The 12,445-nt window shown below is 33.4% G+C and overlaps 1 protein-coding gene across 1 annotated transcript in view; it reads left to right on the forward strand.

The window, feature by feature from the left end:
• The window catches only part of LOC105340965 (NACHT and WD repeat domain-containing protein 2), a 32,808-nt gene extending 31,296 nt beyond the window's left edge, over positions 1-1,512 (forward strand). The window contains exons 27-28 of the mRNA XM_066081059.1: positions 740-872; positions 989-1,512. Coding sequence (XP_065937131.1) covers positions 740-872; positions 989-1,134 — 279 coding nt within the window. The 3' untranslated portion in view covers positions 1,135-1,512. The remainder of the gene's footprint in view (positions 1-739; positions 873-988) is intronic.
• The last annotated feature ends 10,933 nt before the right edge of the window (positions 1,513-12,445 follow it).

A 12,445-nucleotide genomic window follows, 5' to 3' on the forward strand; every position in this document is an offset into this window, starting at 1 on the left:
ATTTTCATGATTCATGATTTGAACTGTTGGAGAGGTAAAAGATGATGTCATTGGAATTTCAATAATAAGATGGAAGTTAAAAAGTTTACCGGGATATTGTTAGTCATGTGATCGAATTTATGAACTTGGTTGGTCACGTGATTAAGTCCAGTGACGTCTGAGGGGCTTTTCAGAAGATTTGATCACATACCAACCATGCAAGATCAAATTCCGACGATTTTTTAAAACTGCTATTTATTACTTACATGTACATGTATTTACATTTGAAAAAAAAACCGTTCAGAATTGTTAACATTACCGAAATTTTATGTTTTTTAAAACAATATTCAAAACAACAAGCGATAAGCGCGTGCTATGATCATTGTGACGTTTTGAAGAAATTCATACAAAATTGAACGTTTTCGCTATTCTGAAGATTCATATAAGGAAATATGTTTGTAAATGTAAATGTGTTGTGATGCAAAGTATGGAACCAAATTATATAAATTACTATATAGTAACCGTCATAACTCATGAAAGCTTTTGAATCAATCACATGACGTTGTAAAAATAAATCACGATGGTAGTTTCCGAAAAGAAATGCAAATATTGTAAATTCAGAATCCCTTCCTTCTTTACGAACATAGAATACAAATTTTGAAGCGGATATTTGAAAGCAGCTACTAGTATTACATAGAAGGAACATGTATGTTTTGGCAACGGCCACCTTCCACCATTCACGCGATGTTTCTTTTTCCAGTTTGGTCGAATGACTGCAGGGACTGACGGGAAAAGCTTTCTTGCAGAGATAGACGACAATGTCGTACAGCTCACACTGAATGATTACGACAGAGAGGAGCTGGAGGAACTAGAAATCAAAAACAAACCCAAAGGTCTGTCTGTAGCTGATACAACAAAAGCCAATTACTCTCCTTCACGGAATTCGAAGCAAATATCAACATAAACAGGGGTTGCATTTTAACTTCACATTTATTGCTCTGTTTTGTAGAGTTGGATTACAAATTGAAGGTTTTAAGTGACGATGACAACAGGGTATCAGAAGGGGACCCAGATAAAGAAGAAAAGGAGAAGGATTTTGTTTTTTCAGATGATGACGATGAGAACAAGGAAGAGGACGATGGAAAAGAGGAATAGAATGAGGAGAAAGAGGAACAGGATGAGGAGGAGGAATAGAATGTGGAAAAAGAGGAAGAGGATTAGGACAAACTTTAACTCAATTAGTTCAGTTAGATTAATTACTTGTTGAAAAAATATTATTAACATTACTCGGCAGCTGAAAAATGGACACCTATTTCTTGATATTTGCTTTATCAGAATGTACAACTTTGTGAACAATACATCTTCATGTCATATAGAATAGATCCAGTATTTATAGGCTAATCTGCATTCTTTTCTATGGACAAAGCTTTAGCCTAATATTATCTTTAATTCAAGGTCGTTAATCTATTACCGATATCTATCTAACAAAACCTTTTATGATACACAAACTAATAATAAAGCATACAAAATCTGCTTGGTCTTTTCCGTGTAAAGTTTCAGTAAACTATTGTCTTTGTTGCCAAAAACGACCCAATGTCTTCGTGAATTTCTGAAGGATATGACAGTTACTGTATATTCCTTAATAAAACGCGAGGAAATGAAGTTCGTACATATCGCGGATCTCACCTTTCTTTTGGACAGATGTAAACTTAAGAATTAACTAGTACTGTCCTAATGGGACTAATACCCCCGCAAGGCTAATTTAAAATGGGACAAATAATTGAATTCAATAATAAAGGTTTGGAACGGTTTATTCCCTTGTTCCACACATTTGAAAATTAGGTATCCGAATGTATGGTATTACAAGCAAACAAAGTCCCCCTTGTCGGGACAGACGATAATTTGTTAGGGGCTGTGTAGCGAATGAATACACCTAATTAAAGAAAATCGCCAGAACTAAATTTGTATTACGTGCAAAACCTTAATATTATGTACAGTGTACGCTACGTGTGCTTTGTTTTGTAAAAAATAAAGAGAATGGAATTGACTTTCTACTGAATGTGAAATTATTAAATTTGAATAGCGGAAAATTATAATAGTAAGGATTCACTGATTTTGTATTGTTTGGTTAAATGGTTAGTCACATTCCATTAACTTATTCACCTATACGGCAAATCCACAATAATTGTATGGGTGCCTGGTACAGCTGTTTAACGGCAATTTGTACATAACGTCTAGTCAATCACCGAGAAAATTTTCTTAAGAAGACCTTTTCGTCCTTAGCGCATCTCATGTGCATTATAAGGGATTTTGTTTGAACTTTACAATGCTCTCTCGTTGTTTCTTTAAAGATGCTACAGAGCGTGTTATAAATTAATTCATTATGTTAGGTTGTTCTCCCTTCACAATATCTGGTCACAACCAATTACATCTTGCCCTCTTGCATTGCGACAATGTACCCCAAGGAGCAGCTAATCTCAATCGAGAGTGGGGGGTAACATTAGGTGATATTTCATACCTTTTTAAATATGTGTGCTCATGATAAGCGAGAATTTTGGTAGATATTTATTGCGATACGTAACCATTCAGAGGCCATGTGACCTCAATTTCTCTAATGCTTCTATTACCACCAGATTAACACTGTCAACGGGATTTTAAAAAATTAAGCAAGTGCTTTTTGAAAGTCAGATAGATAGCATACTTTTTGGCAGTAAATCAATCAAATTTCAAATTTAGATGATTAGAGTTCTGCATGTTTAAATTAAAACGTTTCAACCAAGTTCAAGAGGGGCTTTCATCTCAAGATTTCGCCTCGGGGAATTTTTAATGAGATTTAAGAGGTTGATCCCGGCGGATTATCTACAAATTAGGTTAGGTCAAAGGATTAACCTATTTGTGTTGAATTCAAAACTTAAATCGAACTTAAAACTCCAATTTGTTATACCACCATTTAATTTCATCAACATTTATACATTTTTGTTACTTTGTTTACACTCGTTTGATGAAGGAAAGACCACACGTGCACCTTTTAACAATACAAACATTCAGCAAAAAGAGTACATAGATTTTATCTCAGATCCAGTCGTCTGCACTCTGTTACTCCAAGCTTTCCGGGACCTGACCGGTGCATCATTTGTTTCACCAACAAACAAGACATTTAAAACTTCATGGGTCCCGGTGATGACGTCATTACTGTACACCTGGCCCTGGCTGTCTTTACACCTTGAGTACCTGGGTACTTTTGGAGCCTGCTTCGTGCCGTGTAGACATTGAGACCCGGTCTCGTCCTTGTCAAGGACTGTCTCACGCACTTTACCCAACCCCTTGATCAATTAGTAACCTCTCAAAACGACAGCAAATTTATTTCAAGTTTTACAATCACAAATTATATATTAAAAACTTGAATTCAATTATCCAGCTTATTTGATACGAAACAGAAGATGTAGCCTTTGTAATTCAAGGATGGAAAGATAAAAGGTTACGTAACAATTTCAATGCGACAAGGCCTACCATTTACAAGACACTGACAATTGAAGATTTAATGTTACCTAATACTCGATGATTTGCATTTTCATTAATTTCAAGTTTTTTTTTAATTAATCGGTGCGTTTGGATTTGCATTGCAATTTTATCTCAATCGTTACGCGATTTTTTGAAGATTGTGTAACCATAATAATTATTTTATTGAACGAATAATAATCTTTATACAGAGATACGATCGCCTGCCCGAATCGTCTTTGTGTTTCAAACAATAATTTTATCTTACTTTTTTTAAATTTCTTTAGATTATTTAAAATTTACTATTAAGATCAAATGATATGCTTTAATTTACAGAGAGAGAGAGAGAGAGAGAGAGAGAGAGAGAGAGAGAGAGAGAGAGAGAGAGAGAGAGTGTGTGTGTGTGTGTGTGTGTGTGTGTGTGTGTGTAATGCATTATACATGTAGATCCACCATGCACCGAAGTCAGTAAAAGTATACTAAGTAGTACATGTACAAGGCAGACTGTATGGCAAGTTACCTGTACTTTAGTCTCCATTGGATGTGACCCCAATTAGTACCGTGGACCCTCCCACCCCTGTTTATTTCCCGTGCTGGGTACCCACTAATTGGCTGTCGTATCGAGTGAAGAAAACCTCCACGTCGTACGCTGGTTTAATGATGGTAAAAAAAAAAGTCATCATGCAAACGGTGTAATGAATATAAAACCCATTCCCAAAAATATAAATTCTAGTTCGCTTAATGATATTCCTTTCCACCCTGGTCCGCTCCACCCACCATTATAGCGGGCTTCTACTCTGTTGTAGCTAGCGTATTGCTTCCGACATAATGGAGTAAACCTCCATTGAACAAACGAACCGGGTCTATTTTATTTGATCTTTAATATTTGAAATCCAACCCAGCTCTCAGACACGGTGTGACCTGAGGGTAACCTCACTGAGTGCAATAAACCACTTCAGAACTAATCATGTTTGGGTAATTGTTGTAAAAATTATACTTTCTTGAACTTATTGATATGGGCTAAGAGAGGCAAAACTGTACTCTGAACCCCAAAACTGTACCCACACACAAAACCAATGACTGTACCCACGCAGGGGAATCAATTTATAATTTGCTGGACACCGAGGGAGACAGATTTAAGTTGTTTTCAACTTTTTCCTACCTGTTGGTCTCATTTACAGTTATTTATGTTTGTAAAATTTAAGTCACAACCTTAAAGGAAAGTTTGATGCTACGGTCCAGAAATCTAACTTCCTTTGTAACCGGCCTTGGTTTCAGACAATTGTAGCTGGAAGAAATGAAAAAAAAAGAAAAAACAAAAACAAAACAACAAACAAAGGTGTTCAAAATGGATTGAAAAAAAATGTTTATATGTACCATCATTAAATTTAAATGAACAAGAATGAATTAAAACTTAAAACTTAAAAGAAGACAGAACGTATGGCTGATCACAACAAAAAATACAGGAATTAAATCTTAGACAAGGTAGTGTCACAGTTAAGGTAAACTTCAGGGGCCCGTTTCACTAAAAGGCGTACGCCTGGTGTAACCTTACGCCTGTCGTAAGTCCGGTCTTAAGTCAAATATTTGGACTAAGGTCATTTTCACTAAAAGGCGTAACTTTGCACCCCCCTTAAGTTAGGACAAAAATCTACGCCTAGCCAAGGGTAGTCGTAACTTATGGCATTAACAGAAATTGACTGCTAATTCTATTGCTGAGAATATCGGTGCTGATTGTAATGTTAAATTGAACAATTTCTCATGTTAATTTTATTGATTTCATATGAAATTAAGAAAATAGAGTTTTGATAAGGGTAAAATTCTCGAACAGAAACTTTCTTACCATGTTTTATGCACATTTTTTTTAAAATTTGCACTTGCCGTTTACATGCTAAAATGACATATTTAGACAATCGATATATAGTTATATATTCGATTATTTTTAGTCAATAATTTGATTTACGTTTCATATTTTTAGTAAATTGGGCAATGAATAATGCAGAAAATATACATACATGATGCACATGTAGTACAAAGATATATTTGTATAAGAAATGTCTTGCATTTTAAGCATTTCACCCCCCTCCCCCAACTTCAACGCAAAATATGTGAGCGGGATATATTGAAATTTAAAACTCACTAAGTGAATTTTTTACTTTTATTTTTTCCTCTTTTTTATTTCATTTTTGATGAGTAAAAGGTGTTACCTAGGTAGTTAAACTAAGACTAATCACAAACGAATTTTCAGTATTGTTAAAATGTAAATATCAAAATATGATGAAAGCTCCAACTATGTTTTAGAGTCGTCAAAAGTCCCTAATTTTTTTGGAATATTATATAATGTATTTATCATACAACCGATGCAAAACACTGACTCAAGATTAAATAGATTTTATTTTGCAGTCTACATTCACCTACTTTTTATTAACTTCAAATATATGTGAAGTCTCGTTCAATATACTAAATACACATGTAAGTGTACTTGGGTAGTTTATGTTGAGTCCACCATACGTCTGACACATACATTTGAACATTGGATCTGATAACTTTAGTGAAACATTTACAAATTAACGTGCATACACTTATGGTTTGTATGTTCCCTTTCACTTAAATAATTAGAAAAAAATCAACTTCGGAAATAAATTGTGTAAAAAAAGAATTAAACTTGGAATTTATCAATTATTTCCTAGGCCACCTTTTACATTAACACAAATCTTAATATGAAAGTAATAAATATATTTATCCGAGCCTCTTCGGTTTTTTTTTCGTTATTTTTTTTTTGCATGAAATATAAAAATTTTGTTATTTTTAGTATCTGTTGCATGGTTGCTCGATCGATGCTTGCTTATTATTGTCCAATCCATGGTTAAAAAGTTCATTACTGCATTAATTTGCTATATTTTCTATTTTTAAACAATTTCACTAATTTTCTTTCAATGATATAGCAAGAGGAAACCAGAAAATTTTATTAAAAAAATAATTATACTCGTGCCATAATTGACGCATGATCAAAAGAAAATTCCAAAGGTGTTTAAAGTATGCGTGGTGAAATCACCGTAGACATGCATCGATAACAATATAGTTTCTGTTGAGTAAATAATTTTGAATGTACATATCCTATATGTTTCATCAAATATATTTTTTAAATAAAACATTTAAGCAAGTTTTGCTGTGTGATTTTGTCACTAAACAGGATTAATATGCCTGAATACTTTACGTCTCTCTCTCTCTCTCTCTCTCTCTCTCTCTCTCTCTCTCTCTCTCGCAAACACAATTAACAAGTTTCTATCGTTTTATCTATCTAATGAATATCTATCTATCTACATAGTTATATATCTATCCTCCTTTCTATTGTTTATCATCTGTCTGTGCATGTGCATAAGCTCGTTGTCAAGGACGTAAGTCTGGCCTTAACTTAGTCCGATACTAGTGTTTACGGCCAGGCGTACGCCTCTTAGTGAAACGCAGTTTACGACGGACTAACTTTTGGCGTACGCCCTAAGACCTAACCTAAGTTTCGTCGTATCTTACGCCTTTTAGTGAAACGGGCCCCAGGGGCCCGTTTCACTAAAAGGCGTAAGATACGACGAAACTTAAGTTAGGCCTTAGGGCGTACGCCAAAATTTAGTCCGGCGTAAACTGCGTTTCACTAAGAGGCGTACGCCTGGCCGTAAACACTAGTATCGGACTAAGTTAAGGCCAGGCTTACGTCCTTGACAACGGGCTTATGCACATGCGCAGACAGGTGATAAACAGTAGAAAGGAAGATAGATAGATAAATATTTAGATATGTAGATAGATAGATATTCTTTAGATAGATAAAAAGATAGAAACTTGTCAATCGTGTTTGCGCGCGCGCGCGCGCGAGAGAGAGAGAGAGAGAGAGAGAGAGAGAGAGAGTATTCAGGCATATTAATCCTGTTTAGTGACAAAATCACACAGCAAAACTTGCTAACCTGTTTTATTTGAAAGATATATTTGATGAAGCATATAGGATATGTTCATTCAAAATTATTTACTCAACAAAACTATTTTGTTATCGATATCTCCGAAAAGTTAACCATGTTTCGAACACCCTTGGAATTTCTATTTTGATCATGCGTCAATTATGGCCTGAGTATAAATATTTTTTCATTAAATTTTCTGGTTTCCTCTTGCTATAATATCCTGAAAGAAAATCAGTGAATTTGTTTAAAAATAGAAAATATAGCAAATTAATGCAGTAATGAGCTATTTAATCATGGATTAGACAATAATAAGCAATCATCGAACAACCATACAACAGATCGTAAAAATAGCGAAATTTAAATATTTCATGCAAAAAAAAAAAAAAAGAAGAGGCTCGGATAAATATATTTATTACTTTCATATTAAGATTTGTATCAATGTAAAATGTGGAGCAAAAATGACCTTGGAAATAATTGATGAATTCCAGGTCTAATTTTTTTTACACAATTTGTTTCCGAAGTTAGCTTTTTTTTCGAATTATTTAAGTGAAATGGTACGTACAAACCATAAGTGCATGCACGTTTATTTGTAAATGCGTGTGTCAGACGTATGGTGGACTCAACATAAACTACCCAAGTACACTTACATGTGTATTTAGTATATTGAACGAGTCTTCATATTAATTTGAAGCTAATAAAGAGAATGTGTATGTAACCTACGAAATAAAATCTATTTAATCTGGAGTCAATGTTTTGCATCGGTTGTATGATAAATAAATTATCTAATATTTAAAAAAAATTAGGAACTTTTGACGACTCTAAAACATACATGTAGTTGGAGCTTTCGTCATATTTTGGTATTTACATTTTAACAATACTGAAAATACTTTTGGGATTAACCTTAGTTACACTACCTAAGCTAACACCTTTTACTCGCCAAAAATTAAATTAAAAAAGAGGAAAATAAAAAAGCTAATAATTCACTTAGTGAGATTTAAATTGAAAAAATCCCGCTCACACATATTTTGCGTGGAAGTTGGGGGGGGGGGGGGGGGGGTTAAATGCTTGAAATGCTTGACAAATATACCTTTGTACTACATATGCATAATGTATGTAGTTCTGCATTATTCATTGCCTAATTTACTAAAATATATGAAAACGTAAATCAAATTATTGAATAAAAATAATCGAATGACAACTATATATCGATTGTCTAAATATGTCATTTTAACATGTAAACGGCAAGTGCAAATATAAAGAATGTGCATAAAACATGGTAAGAAAGTTTCTATTCGAGAATTGGTACCACCTATCAAAACTCTCTATTTTCTTAATTTCATATGAAATTTTAAAAATTTACATCACAAATTGTACAATTTAATATTACGGTAAGCACCGATATTCTCAGCATCAGAATTAGCAATCATTTCATGTTTACGCCATAAGTTACGACTACCCTTGGCTAGGCGTGGATTTTTGTCTTAACTTAAGGCGGGCGCAAAGTTACGCCTTTTAGTGAAACGGACCTTAGTCCAAATATTTGACTTAGGCTGGACTTACGACAGGCGTAAGGTTACGCCGGGCGTACGCCTTTTAGTGAAACGGGCCCCTGGGCCCGTTTCACTAAAAAGCGTATGCCTGGCGTAACCTTACGCCTGTCGTAAGTCCGGACTTAAGTCAAATATTTGGACTAAGGTCCGTTTCACTGAAAGGCGTAACTTTGCGCCCGCCTTAAGTTAAGACAAAAATCTACGCCTAGCCAAGGGTAGTCGTAACTTATGGCGTAAACATGAAATGATTGCTAATTCTGTTGCTGAGAATATCGGTGCTTACCGTAATGTTAAATTGTACAATTTGTCATATAAATTTTATTAATTTCATATGAAATTAAGAAAATAAGAGTTTTGATAGATGGTACCAATTCTCGAATAGAAACTACTTTCTTACCATGTTTTATGCACATTCTTTATATTTGCACTTGCTGTTTACATGTTAAAATGACATATTTAGACAATCCATGTATAGTTTTTATTTGATTATTTTTATTCAATTATTTGATTTACGTTTCATATTTTTAAGTAAATTGGGCAATGAATACTGCAAAAAATTTCATACATGATGCACATGTATTGTAGTACAAAGGTATATTTGTATAAGAAATGTCTAGCATTGCAAGCATTTCATCTCTCCCCCCCCCCCCCCCCCCCAACTTCCACTCAAAATATGCGTAAGCGGGATATTTTGAAATTTAAAACTCAATAAGTGAATTATTGACTTTTATATTTTCCTCTTTTTTTATTTCATTTTTGGTGAGTAAAAGGTGTTAGCGTAGGTAGTATAACTAAGGTTAATCACAAAAGTATTTTCAGTATTGTTAAAATGTAAATACCAAAATATGATGAAAGCTCCAACTATGTTTTAGAGTCGTCAAAAGTCCCTAATTTTTTTTTAAATATTAGATAATTTATTTATCATACAACCGATGCAAAACACTGACTCAAGATTAAATAGATTTTATTTTGTAGGCTACATTCACCTACTTTTTATTAACTTCAAATATATGTGAAGCCTCGTTCAATATACTTAATACACATGTAAGTGTACTTGGGTAGTTTATGTTGAGTCCACCATACGTCTGACAAACACATTTACAAATAAACGTCCATGCACTTATGGTTTGTATGTACCCTTTCACTTAAATAAAAAAACTAACTTCAGAAACAAATTGTGTAAAAAAAAAATTAGACTTGGAATTCATCAATTATTTCTAAGGTCATTTTTGCTCCACATTTTACATTGATACAAATCTTAATATGAAAGTAATAAATATATTTATCCGAGCCTCTTCGTTTTTTTGGTTTTTTTTTTCATGAAATATTAGAATTGCGCTATTTTTAGTATCTGTTGTATGGTTGTTCGATGCTTGCTTAATATTGTCCAATCCATGGTTAAAAAGTTCATTACTGCATTAATTTGCTATATTTTCTATTTTTAAACAAATTCACTGATTTTCCTTTAATGATATAGCAAGAGGAAACCAGAAAATTTAATAAAAAAATATTTATACTCAGGCCATAATTGACGCATGATCAAAATAGAAATTCCAAGGGTGTTCGAAACATGGTTAAATTCTCGGAGATATCAAAAACAAAATAGTTAATAATTGTGAATGAACATGTCCTATATGCTTCATCAAATATATCTTTCAAATAAAACATTTTAGCAAGTTTTGCTGTGTGATTTTGTCACTTAACAGGATTAATATGCCTGAATACTTTACGGTTCTCTCTTTTTCTCTCTCTTTCTCTCTCTTTCTCTCTCTCTCTCTCTCTCTCTCGCGCAAACACAATTGACAAGTTCCTATCTAAAGATATTATCTATCAACATATCTATATATTTATCTATCCATCTTCCTTTCCGCTGTTTATCATCTACGGGCCCCTGGGGTTCGTCTCATAAAGAGTCGTACGTCCAGACTTAGCGCTGCTCCGGTGTAAATACGGGACTAGTTCGAATATTTGCGTTTCATTAAAGAGCGCATTTTTACGTCCGACTAAAATTAAGCCAAATTAAGTAGGCGTAAGTCCGGACGTAAACATAAATAAGCATATATTTAACGAGACGACGATTGTATTTTATCACTAATGCGATTTAAGTTACATGTATTGTCACATTCGGATACTGAGAAAGAACGATAAATTCTGGAATTTGATTGCCACGGGAGTTTCTGCGGAATTGATGTGCACACGTGGGTTTCTCCCGAATAAATGTGAGAGAGAGAGAGAGAGAGAGAGAGAGAGAGAGAGAGAGAGAGAGAGAGAGAGTCATAGCATAATTTATATAAAAATTTTCCCTAATTTTAATTTTATGTGTTGTATTTGATAAACTAACATTTTATTTTTTCTCAACCATTGTTTTTATTTTTACAACATTTGCAATGAACAAGTTTACATCACATTTAGTAATAACTTCACCTTTTAAAAATCTTTCATTAAAATTGCTTCCCCCCAAAAAATAGCTTATATTTTTTTGGTAATTTATACAGTATATTTTTGTAATATACGATGTAGGTACCCTTAAATGCATTAATATTGAATGCAAACAATACTGAACATCGAAGCCGATAAAACTCTATAAAAAATGACCCCTAAAATTCATTTCAATTGAAATGATAAAAATCAACAGAGGTCAGAAAATTAGATGCAAACATCAATATGACAACTTAAATAAATTTACACAGACCCAGCACATTCAACTTGAAATGTTCAATATGATAAAAGTAATAAAATAACACATATATTTTGGACTACCTAATTACATTAAATGATATATTGATTATTCTATTGAGCATATTACACAAGTCATGTACTTCAACCAAAACAATGCCGAGTAAGGACCCGCTTTGAATTAAACATTATACATTTATTATACGGATAATTCATTGAAAATTTCCATGCGTTTTTGACACTTAATAATACTCCTTGCGCTGGTATTCGAGAAAAGCATAGACACTTCACCATTTTTGTGTTTCCGTTTAATGTTTTATCTATTTGTATAATTTATTGTTGATATTATGCGTTTTTTGTCCGGTTAATTGTTGAAGAGAAGGGAATATTATTTAAAAAATCTAACCTTTGTGTGGAATAAGAATTTATCAAATTTTGAATATTTTTAAATAAAAATTATTAAAATTGCTAGTTCCTCTAAGATTGATCATATTTTCACATGCTTTATATAACAGAGTAATAGAAACAATTTTATGCATGTGCAGTGCTGCGTTGTCAAGGACTTATGCTAATGCTATAGTTTAAATGTACGCCGCTTTAGGAAATGCAAAATACGCCCGACTAAGTTTCGGTGTAAGACATCGGATTAGACTAAAGTTAGGTCAAAATTTAAGCCTCTTTATGAAACGAGCCCCAGGATTCTAAAATCAATATCGGTCAGTAGACTTCCATTCAGTATATGATAAGTAGGTCGGCGATGTGCTTGAGAGCGTAAATGATTGACCCGTCACCATA

The sequence above is a fragment of the Magallana gigas genome, chromosome 4 (assembly GCF_963853765.1).
Source record: "Magallana gigas chromosome 4, xbMagGiga1.1, whole genome shotgun sequence".
NCBI classification, from domain to species: domain Eukaryota; kingdom Metazoa; phylum Mollusca; class Bivalvia; order Ostreida; family Ostreidae; genus Magallana; species Magallana gigas.